Genomic DNA, 11600 nt, shown 5'->3' on the forward strand with positions numbered 1-11600 from the left:
CTTGAATATTCAGTATAATGTCCTCTTTACACTCTTCTTGGAAAACAAACACTTGAAAACATATTTAGTCACCCTCTTTCAACTACTAAGCCAGAGGGTAATTGATTTAAAATGTCACATCAAGGCTGAAAATAGGTTGTCAGCAACATGGACACATCTATAGTGGCCCATCTGTACAGACCAAAGGTTGCTCCTCACAGCCCAATCCAGAAATGAACAGTGCAAACAGTTTAATGCACAAGCAGAGCCTTCAAGACACAACCCACCTAAGAGACAAAAATAATTTGTGACACACATAGTGGGGGAATATGTTCAACCTAATAAGCCTTGTTGAGAGATCAGTTTATTTACCCAGGCAGAATGCCCAACAAATATGACTTTGCAGCTTCCAGTCTTGACCTGGCAAGTGTGGCCTGCCTGTGAAATTCCTGACTCAGGGCTTGCTAACTGGCATGTCTGTATCAGGCTTCAATTTATGATGTAGATGAGCTCATCACTCCTTTTAGTTCCCTATGCCAAGATGAGGGGAAATGACTTCACTTTAAACCACAGCCATACAGCTTTTTCCTGGGGGGAGCACAAGTATGCTACTTTATGTCCCATTTGCTTAGGAAATAAAGTAATCAATGAGAGCCTAGACTTGGTTTTTAGGTTTTGACAGCTGCAAAGCTCCAAATTAGATGCAGGATTTATAACTTAGGCCTGTCAGTGATTCCCCACTCAATAACAGAATAAATTACAAAGACAGTCAGAAGAGATCATCACGAAAATACAACTTCCCTTTACTACAGTACCGCATGGGTTTAATTCTGTATTTTAAAATAATGTTTAAGTTTTTAAGAATGTAATGGAATATTTTCAAAAGGACATTCACCTGGGTACACCTCATCTTCAACCTTCCATTTTTGATCCCGCATGCTGCACAGGTACTGAGATGTTGTTCTCGGGAAGCGATGGTAAGCAAGACGCGAGTACTTCTCTCGGATAAGAAGAGCCTTCACCAGGCTCTTGGCAGCTTGTTCATAGTCATCAACTGTAACCTGGAAGGAAAACCTGGATAAATACTGGAAAAAATAGCAGTTCTAGCAACAAACCAAATCCACACCAGTAACAAGGAGACTGAATTTCCAGAAATAGAAGTGTGTGGGGCTTTACCATAAGGATCTTAACCAAGGAGTCAGGAAGCCAGTGACAGAAGCAGAATCCAAACACAATATAAAAAACACACAAATATTTTTATCTTAACATATATTGCCTGTTTATTGAACATCTGATGATGTTTTTAGCTAATAAATAGTATATATAACAACCTGACCTTGACTTCTAACTGTTTAACAAATCACTGTATTCACAAAGCAATTTAGAGTTTGTTGCAGAGAACATACCGGAACATTCTCTGAAAGCTGTGTATTACTTCTGTGGTATTCTTAAGAATAAGAACGTGCAGTGCTGGTACAATTAACACCCATATTGGCATTTAACACTTCATGTGCATATATGGGACCTTTTTTACACCCCCTAGATACAAAAAGTGGGAAAACAATAGTTTCTTACCCCTGCACAGTAGTCCCCACTAATTGAAACTCTCTGAAACTCTGGTACATCATATGGCACTTGGACTGGCACAAAAGCACTTGGAAGAACTGGCGTTGCAGGAGACAGGATTGGATTGGCTGGTGGTGCTTTCCATTCCTGAGGTGGAATTTGTAATGACAAAGACTGGGATCTAATCATCTTGAAACTTTTCTTCCTACAAATTCATGGTATAAAACATAAAATAAGCCATGGTATAAAACACTAAATACACTGGAAAACTGATTACAACAAAGAAATCACCCCCTAGGAAATTTTAGAAATTAAATCTCTCATAAAAAAATGCTGGTCAGAAAGTAATTGTGCTTTTGGCTTTTCTGTACTGACATTTCATATGATCTACACTACATACAATTGCACTTACCCTGTACACGAGTCCAATAAGCCATGATTTATTTACAATCACTCTAAGATGCCCTAAGGTTTTTGTTTCACTTCTCACAACTTCAGTTTCAGCGAGTCGCTGTGCAGAAGGAAAAACTGATCACTGTGCTCACTTTAGTAAGGGTGGATTATTACAGACTGACAGCATCAGAATTCGTGAAGGATCAGATAGAAACAAGTCAATGTTACATACAGAAATTGTTGTAAATTACCATGCTGTTACACACACTTCTCATTCTTCCCAAAACCTTCAAGACCTAAAACTCATCTAGTTGTCAGACAAGACTAGGCAACAGAATTTCACATACAGTCATTCAGTTCAACCTGTAAGGAAAAGGAGGAGCACCTAGTTATTCCTTAGGCAGTGTTTGATGAGACTTGAGCAGAAGGCTGATGTCAGTTATCAGAGTGATATCACAGCATGGCCTTGATACACAAGTCCATTCCTTCCTTCAGGTGGAACTCAAATTTAAAAACGTTGCCTTTTCTCATCAAAGCTGTGATAGATGTATACCTCAGATAAACCAGCTAAAAAACAATGCAGTGTTTTCCAGTGAAGTAATTGTAATACCTCAAGTGGAGCTTTGGAATATCTCTGAAGATGGAATTCATTTTCCTTACTCAGTTCAAATGTGCTTAAATGTATTTTAAATATTCATATAGTATATAAATACTATGTTATAAGCTACCTGTGATATCAATTTCTTTTGCACTGAGGAAATAGTCCCTACTTTTAAAGTGTTAGTAAAAATGATTAAAAAAATAAAAAGGAGCACTGGAACATTCTCTGAAAGCTGTGTATTAATTCTGTGGTATTCTTAAGAATAAGAACGTGCAGTGCTGGTACAATTAACACCCAAATTTCATCTTCTAAAGTACTTGCAGCCACCTTGGAAATCAGCATCATCTTGAAAGGCAGTGTTTGATCAACTGAAAAGAGCACAAGCTGTATTTGTGTCACTGTCCCTGAAGTACACTTCAGTCCTGCAGGACAGGGATGAACACTTGTTCTGTTCCCACATGTAAACAAAATACCTCTAATACCCCTTCCTGCAGTCAAACATGTACAAAACCTGTATTTGTTTTTGTGAGACAAATTTTCCAAATTAAAAGTGAAACACTGGTTCAGGAGGAAATATATACCAAACATTTGTTTGGCTGGAAACATCTGGTTTTCCCTTCTGTGCCTGTTTATGTCTATGAATATGCCAACTGGGAAACTCACTTGCACAATTCCAAACCCAAAGTCTCAGCTTGTATCATCAGTGAGTCATACCTTAATTTAACTAAATTGACTCTTCTCCCTTCTGTTCCAGAAACATGATTCCAAGTGTTTCCCAACTGCCTGTCTGCAGCTAACCAGGTACATGTGTGTAGCTATCACTTTCAAAGGCTTTCTTGTCTGGCTGCTTTTTGAAGAGTCTGTACACGTCCAACCCATTTGGTGTCAGGCTGCTGCTGAGCTCATGTGACTCCAGAAACAGCCCAGCAGTCCTGTGAAGGCAAGACACTGGAACAGCCTGACATCAGGAGAAGGCTGCCTCTCTTACAAAAAAAAACAATGAAAGAAAACCACAAACCAAAGCAAGTTTGCCTTCATTACAGCCATGGGTAAACCAAAGGTAGAATGCAATTTATTTTTTTTACTGTGCACTTTTATGGCTGACAGAGGTTAGATTCTATCTCTGTGATGAAGGAAACCTACAAATAACCTCATTATGCCAATACCACTTTTCACCTTACCCCTTGATCTTAACTATAAATTCATTGCTTTCATCTATTTTTGCAGAGACTAAAGGAAGTATCATGCCAAAGTAATTTTCTGTGTTAAATTTTTCTGTTTCTCTTAATGAAACTAGAAAAGGAGAGGGGGGTGTTTCTTTTTCTGGCTCTTCTTACATTAAAGAGTCTTGGGGTTCTGTTAATTTCTACCCAGCTATGCTGTTTATTAAATTTGCATAAGCAATATCTGTGCTATTGCTGGGAACACAGCTGAGACTACCTGACCAGTCCAAGCTCCCTGGGGCCCATCCCCATACCTCCTGCACAGGACAGAAGGACACCACAGGGGTGGCCCTGGTACCTGCTGCTGACCTTTCTCCTGAAGTACTAAGAGACAGAACGCTGTTTGCCAGGTATTTCAATATTAACTCAAACTCATTTCAAAAACCATTTTCCACTAAGAAAGCAACTACAGAACGAACCTTTTAGCTGTTTCCACAGACTGCTGTTCTGCCAGCTCCTTCTGCAGCTCCCTCTCCTTGGCCTCCTTCTGCCCAATAGGGCAGTCTTCAGGCACGGTGAAGAGTGACAACGCATCTTTGCTGTCTTCTTCTCGCAGAACTTTGGCAAACACCTTCTCTGCCAGGAGCCGCACGTGCTCATCCACCTCCGAAATGTTCAGCTTGGGAAACTGTCGGGGCATCTCGCCTGATAAGGAACACAGTTGATAAAAGTTAGAGCTACAGGATGAGTGAAGATGTGCAAGAGATTTGGGGTTTTTCCATGGTATGCCTATCAAAATTCAGAGCTTGGAGCAAAGGCAGAAGAAAGTAGAACAGCTCCGCAGAATTTAAACTAGCGTGCAGTACACAAGAGCAGCTCTACTTTTGGAGCCATGCTAATTTGTGCATCAGGAACCTCTTGGTATACCCATAAAAATTCCTAAGGAATTTATGTAGAGATTTAGTAGGAGATTCCACTTACTTGCATAGTCAGACAGACAATTATTTGTGACACAATGGATACTCAGCTGTGTGTCCTTGCACTGAACCTGGAAATCACATTCACTCAGTTGCTTGCCTACTTCCTTGCTCAGTGACTTCAAACCAACAGGCAAGTTAGAAAAGAAGCTTGCACATTTCCACCTCACCCCATCCTTTGCACAAATCAGAAAGTCACAGAACTGCTGGGAGGTGAAATAGCTGCACAACAGGAGCAAAGGTAGTACAGTTAACTCAGTGACACTTTTTTTCCATTTGTAGTGATTCATATCACATTTTTGAATGCATGTGGGAAGCAGATATGTTATGGACTTCCATTTCTACTTGGCATTTAAATATTACTTTTCAAAAATAATACATTTTCTGTTTTAAATTTTTAAGCGGCTAGCCTTTCATCACAAAATATTTCTGTTTTGTTCTGGCATCACTACCAAAATGCTGTCTTTATTGTTTCTTCTGTAGTTTCCTGGCTTTACTTTTATTCCATTTTCATACAATCCAGAACAAACATTTTAGCATAACTGGAAGCATTCCAGAGGGAAAAAGCACAGGGCTGATAAGCTACTGACCAGCATTATTTGTTGTGTACTATGAAGCTTTCTGAATGCCTTCAGTATGATGGAGTTTATAACAAATAAGATTAAATTCTTATTACATAAGTTAAAAATAGCTGCAAACATGTCACAGCAAATGGATCCAAGCACTGCCAGAATGTGAAGTCCAAGTCCAAAACTGGCATTTGAGAATCCTTTTTGGTCAGAAAAATGCAAAGGTATTTGGTGAGATGGCATTCATTTAAATAACGACATAGCCTGGAAGTCAGCATGGAGCATGGCTGTTTTTTATCTCTCCAGGCACAACTTATCAGGGCCCCCATTACATTTTTTCTGTAGGCATGCTGCAGGTTTCACATGTTGATATGTGATCCTTTTGATACCTGATCCTGTTGTTTTCAGCCTAAAAGACTCTAATTAATGTCCACCTGTCAAACTGTTTTCACAGTTGCTCTGAGAACAGTTTTGTTTTCATTCTAAAAGCAAACATAGTATGAAAAGGTGAGGAGACTTAAATTGGACCATTATGTGGCAATTTAGTGTTCCCCTACATTACTTCGCATTCTTACTGTATAAGAACCCCTTCACATCCCAATAGAACAGCATCTCTGGTTTTAAAGAGCTGTGGACCTGACTGTGCTGTTTTCAGCCTGGAGAGTATTTGTTTTACAATTAGAATTAAGTCTTCATAAAATCAAGCATAACTTGTAAAAAATTTAAAAAGACATACATGTTTAGCTGAATAATTCAGAGACAATGCACTACCATGTCTTAGTAGCATCCAAACTTAGGTTTGGTTTCTCAATTTCACCCCCCAAGGAAACCATGGGAGTCTATCTCCTGACCTCAATGAACACAGTTGTCAGCAGCAGAGCCTGCCACATGTGCAGCTGCCAGCAGCAAGGGCCTTTTGGGCCACTTCAGCCAGAGAAAAACTCCCTTTATTCTTACTCAACTACAGTAAGAGTGCTAACAATACTAGTACAATGTGAAATAATAATATTTTTTTCTGCTGATTTTTTTCCTAGTTTAAATTAACTTTCTCCTAGAGAACTGTGATCAGAAACAGAAATGCAGTAAGAAACACGCTGCATGAGAAACCATGCTGTATTTTAAATCCTTACAATAAGATAGTGAAGAGACAGAAAGTATAGATAGAAGTACAATCCTTAACTGACACCAAAGTTTTTCTCTTTCTTACAGAACCCAAGCTCACATTCTCCACTCAAGCATGAGACACTAAGGCACAGAACAGTTTGAAATGTATGTTCACCCACATCACTGCTAGCTCATGGCACCAAAATGTGCCTAATAAACCTAAAATAGTGATGAGGCACCTCACGCAGTACTCGTGTGAGCCATCCCAAATTGGAAGAGGCTCTTGTATCCAGTACCATTCGATTGAACTGCTGTCCTTTGCCCAAGGTGAGCAACAACTAGACATTTTAACGGGATGGGGAAGGATATGAATGTCACCCAGTAAAAGCTCTTTTCCTAAATATCTCGATCTAATAGAAAGGTTGGCTGCTCTTTAGGTCTGCACCTTTGCAGAAGAAAAGGAAGCTATTTCTCTTGAAACATGCTGCACTTAAAATAAAATAAAAAAAATAATAATAGATTGAATGATTACTTAAAAAGCAGTTATCGATCAGGCATTTAACGGTCTTGAATCTATACAGAGCACATGCCGTGAAAGCCAGAGCCGCGCCGAGCCCCGCGGATGCCCGGTGGGCAGCGCCGCATCCCAGCGCCGCGAGCAGGTGGGGCCGGGCCCGCGGGCGCTGCCGCCGCAGGAGCCCCGCACGGCTCCGGCCCAAGGTCACCGCCAGCGCCCCGGGCCGGCCCGGCGCGGCACTTACCGAGCGCCCCGGGGAGAGCCATGCCGGGGCAGGGCCGGGCCGCCGCCGGCCGGAGAGACGCTGCCCGGGGCCGCCGGCGGAGGAGGCGGGGGGGGCGTGGGGAGGGGCCGGTCCCCCCGGCTGCCGCCGCCCCCCCCTGCCGCATCCCCCCGCCGGCCGCCCGGTACCGCAGTGCCGCGCCGCCCCTGCCCGGCCCTTTATGGCCCGCGGGCGGCGGACCCCGCTCGTCGCCCCCCGGCCCCCGCCGGCCGGCCCCCGGGGCGGCTGCATCGCGGCCGGGGCGGCTCCGCGGCGGGCGGGGGGCGCAGCCCTCAGGGAGGGGGGGCTGCGCTGGCCTGTCCTGCCCCGGCCGGGCCCGCCCCGGCGCGGGGAGCCAGCAGCGGGCGGGGCGCCCTGTCCGTACCTCTCTGAGGGCCGGCGCTGCCGCCCCGGGGCCGCGGCGCTGCGGGCGCGGCTGCACCTGTGGCGGGGCGCGGGCGGCGCCTCCCCCGCGGGGCCGCGGCCTCAGCGGCAGCCGGAGCAGCGAGGAAATGTAGCCCCTTCCCCTTCCCCTTCGGCCTGGAAGGCAGAAGTCGTGCTGTCACATGGCCCCGGGCCGGCGCGGCAGGCAGGCAGGCAGGGAGGGAAGGAAGGCGGGGAGGGAGCCCAGCCCCACCTGGATTCGCCTCAGCGGTGCCGCCTTCCCGAGCGCCTGGTTCAAAACTCCTCGAAAAGGGCTTTAACGTAGAAAACTTGGGTTCGAGACCAGAAAGTCGGGAGGTCAGTGCAGAATGACAGCCGGTAGGTGTGCTGGCGATGTGTCCCTGTCAGAAGGGTTTTCAACAGCGTCTGCCCTTCAGCAGTCGCCGTCCAGGTGCTCGTCTACATTAAAAAAATAAACAAACAAAACCCCAAGAAATTTTCCGGGTAAACAGGCCAAGGCAAATAACTGAAGCTCAAACCCAGCGTGACTCAGCAGGAATGAGGATATTCACATGTAAAATAATTTGACCTTATTTTGAGAGATTCTGGGCCCTGAAGCTGAAGGTTCTAGGGACATTTTTTGTGAGTTTGCATCACAGTATTTGGAGACTAATGAAGACATTTAGATATAAAAGTATCTTTACGATGCAGGGAAGCACTAGGAATGCAGTGAGTGAAGGTAGTTGGTGTAAAAAGATGAGCAGAGTTAAAGGTAGCTGTCCCAAAATAAGAGGGATCAGGTGTCCCACCAGCTTGGCAGGCATAGAAATGCTCTACAAGTAAACATCAGGTGATTAAGCCTTCGGAAACTCCTTTACTTCACACAGCTAGTGAAGAAATGAAGTGAAAAGTTTTCCATCCCAAGTCTGAGTTGCAAAGAAGAGCGGATATTTTGACTCTTAGACAAGTGTCAGCACATTCATCCTCATGTGGTCATAAAAAAGGCTAAGAATTACGGCCACAGCTGTTGTATGAGACAATAGCAATCCAAGGCATTTGGAAATGAGTCAGCCAAAATAAAAAAAAAAATATTTATAAACAATATTAATACTCCAAAAATAGTTTCTCATTTTCCTGCATTGTTTCTCAGCCTGGGAAAGGGACTTATGCTGTGTGTATGTGCTTTTCCCACAGTAACTCTGAATGTCTTCATCAGCTGCTGCTGGCAACACCCTGACAAAGTATCTGCCACCCAGAAAACCACGTACTGTAAGTGTCTGTACCTCTGACTCACAGCTGCCCTGCCCATTTGATATGTGAGTAAAGCATACCTGTTGCTGCTGGCCATTCAATACACCCCTCGACTGCTGATCTGTTAGTGCTGCTCTCTTCCTTTCTCCCAGCCACCTGCCTGAACTTGCTCAAACTTGTCTGCTATCACGGCAGTTTGGCTGGAAGTTCAAGCTTGGTGTCCATCAAATCACAATTGTGCCCTGCTTGCTGAATTCAGGTATCCCATGGCCTTTTGGTTTTCTTTCCTCAGCTTGGCACATCAGTCTTGCCTCTGCACTCCATTTAATCTCTTCTGTGGGATGCAAGAGCTTGGCAGACTTCCCTCTCGTGCTGACTTTGTGCCAACCGCAGTGAAAAAATAACGGTTTGGAAGATAACTGTGTTTCTCAGCTTTCTTACGCACAAACGGGCAGCTCCAGCGAAGAGTGAAGAGAGAACTTTGCAGTGTGAGCTCACGTATTAACAAAGCCAGAGAATTCACACAGAAATGAGACCTTAAGGGTGCCTTAGCAAAGAAAAGGCTTCTACAACCACTGAAGCACAAATCCCTAAGTGTATAGGACACAGGGCACTTGTTGTAGGCGATGTGAGTATTTAAATGAGCTTGCCTTTTGTAACAAATTGGAAAACTTCAAAAGGAAACTGAGATCATAGATGAGTAAATGCATCTACAGTACTTGAAGCGTTAAGAAAATACTATTGCAAGATCTGCAATAAAGCAGGGTGGATTGTAAGGGTAGGGTAACGGGAATAAATTAACAAGAAAATGCTTCAAGTCCTCTCACATTTTGCAGAAGCTGTTACTATGGTCAGTTATCTAAGAGCATACATTTGACTGGTGGGTTTAGTTTTTTGTCCTCTCTCTGCTCTCCTAATGAACAATTCACATGCATCCTTGGGGAATGGCAGTAACACTGAGCTGACAGCAAAACAGCATATTTTCAACACAGATGTTGTTGTACTCTTCCATTGGCACCTACAAAACATAAACCACTAAACCTTAGACCACCTCAGTGGTGCCAGTCAACACCTTGTCTGCCCCATGAGGAGCCTGTCTGCCAGCCCTGTTTGTAGGTAGGTTGTACTTTTACACACTACATGCTGAAAGTAGTGCAAGTGTCTCCAGAGTTGTTCTAAATGTTGGGATTCCCATTGTAAAATGTCAGTTCTTTCTGAAGCCACCTGGGTGTTAGTTCACTTCTGTTGTGCAGCAAGCACTGGTTCCCTCAGGTAAATTTTACAATCTGTATAAATGTATTTATTTTAATTTTTTAAATCTCACTATACAATAAAAAGTTATCCACTCCTTTTTACCAAGTTACAGCTGATCACATTTATTTATATATATATATATATTTAATGTGTATTTCTGTTATGTCTTCTTCTATTACTTCTAGTCTTACTTTAGAGACTACTCTTTTGGTGACAGTAATACACTCATGATTATTTCAGTGCACATGGTATTTTCTCTTTTGCAGTCTATTTTAACAAGAGGAAATGCAGTAAAAGTTTTAAATGTCAACATTTACAGAGGAATGGAACAAAATAATAAACCTCCCCTAAATCTACATCTGTATTATTAACAATTATTTTTAGAAACAGACAAATCTTGTCTGGGAGATGATTACTGCTGGAATGCATGCTCATCAAAATGGTCTCTCATTTTCACTTGTAATTGTTTCAGCTGTTGTAAGAGACTGCTTTCATTTGAGCAGTGCCTTAAAAGCTAATGGAGTTTGAATTCATTTTGTAAATAGATTCATACAACTGCCTGTGGTATTGATAACAACAAAACAACTAATGGATGAAATGAAATATTTCAATCTTAATGTACCCATTAGTGGCACCCAAGTGACACTAGACCTAGTACTTGCTTTTCTGATCTTCAGTCAGTTCAGTTAATTATATGCTTGGCACACATGCATTTACTTACTGAAGACTTACTGATATTCCAACAGAAAAAAAACCCTCACAGTTAAATGAAATTATCTCCAAAAGCCAGAGGGGAGGTTTGTACCAAATGTGAAATGCAGTTTAATCGTGTTATCACACACTCTTCAGTGTAAAGAAAGAATGATTCCTTTTTTAAACAAAATAATATAGGAAATTGTAATAATTCAAAAAGGGAGAAAATTGCTCCATTGAATGATTGAATGATACAAAGCAAATCATATGTGTCAGTTTTATAAAGTCAACAAATCGAAAAGCCTCATATTTCTTAGCCACTGCTTTTCAAAAAGCCTGCAGAAATTAATTGGTCATATGAGTATTCAGTCCTGTAATTGAATTAGAGCAGCTGAGAACTCTTGGTACCGATGATTTGGTCTTTCTCAGTATTGAGTTAAGGAGGAATTTGTAAATCTAGAAGTTTTTCTCCTACTCTAAATAAAAACAACTAATTCCCTGTGTTTTGGAGATTGTTCAAGGCCATTCCAGAAGGTGGAATGTGAGATGAGAGCTAAGAGGAGAAACTTTGATTAAACCAGACTTTTCCATAAACTCCATCTTGAGTAGTTGGAATATGTACATACAAGATACTATTACGCTTATATAGAATGCAAAATGTTTTTTTAATTATTTGTAGTGACATTAGAACTGAGAATCCTAGGTGTGGAATCCAGTTCCTGTGGGGGTTCTGGCCAAATGACACTCTCCCTTCTGAAAGGATACCTGTGAGTATAATTGTCCTGTAAGTATAATTATTTATAAGATAAAATATATAGAGTATGCAAATATAAACCAGTTTGTTTAAAACCAGAAGTGGAAGTGAGAACCATAGAAATTGCAAAAGC

General features: G+C 42.3%; 1 protein-coding gene across 5 annotated transcripts in view; it reads right to left on the reverse strand.

Annotated features, from left to right (window-relative positions):
• The window catches only part of AMPD3 (adenosine monophosphate deaminase 3), a 33635-nt gene extending 25748 nt beyond the window's left edge, over window positions 1-7887 (reverse strand). For 3 of the 5 annotated variants that reach the window (XR_001331883.2, XM_014257904.2, XM_088057396.1), the window contains exons 1-4: window positions 7114-7218; window positions 4182-4407; window positions 1555-1750; window positions 875-1040 (exon numbers count right to left, since the gene is read on the reverse strand). Coding sequence is in view for 4 of the 5 variants with exons in the window: in XM_014257904.2 (XP_014113379.1) it covers window positions 875-1040; window positions 1555-1750; window positions 4182-4407; window positions 7114-7135 (610 nt within the window). In the remaining variant the exon portion in view is untranslated. Of the gene's footprint in view, window positions 1-874; window positions 1041-1554; window positions 1751-4181; window positions 4408-7113; window positions 7259-7768 lie in introns of those variants that run through there. The other 2 variants (XM_088057397.1, XM_014257905.2) reach the window with 2 other exon arrangements.
• Between the last annotated feature and the right edge of the window lie 3713 nt (window positions 7888-11600).

The sequence above is a fragment of the Pseudopodoces humilis genome, chromosome 7 (genome assembly GCF_049639895.1).
Source record: "Pseudopodoces humilis isolate 2021_Gansu_Grassland_sample_001 chromosome 7, ASM4963989v1, whole genome shotgun sequence".
NCBI classification, from domain to species: Eukaryota; Metazoa; Chordata; class Aves; order Passeriformes; family Paridae; genus Pseudopodoces; species Pseudopodoces humilis.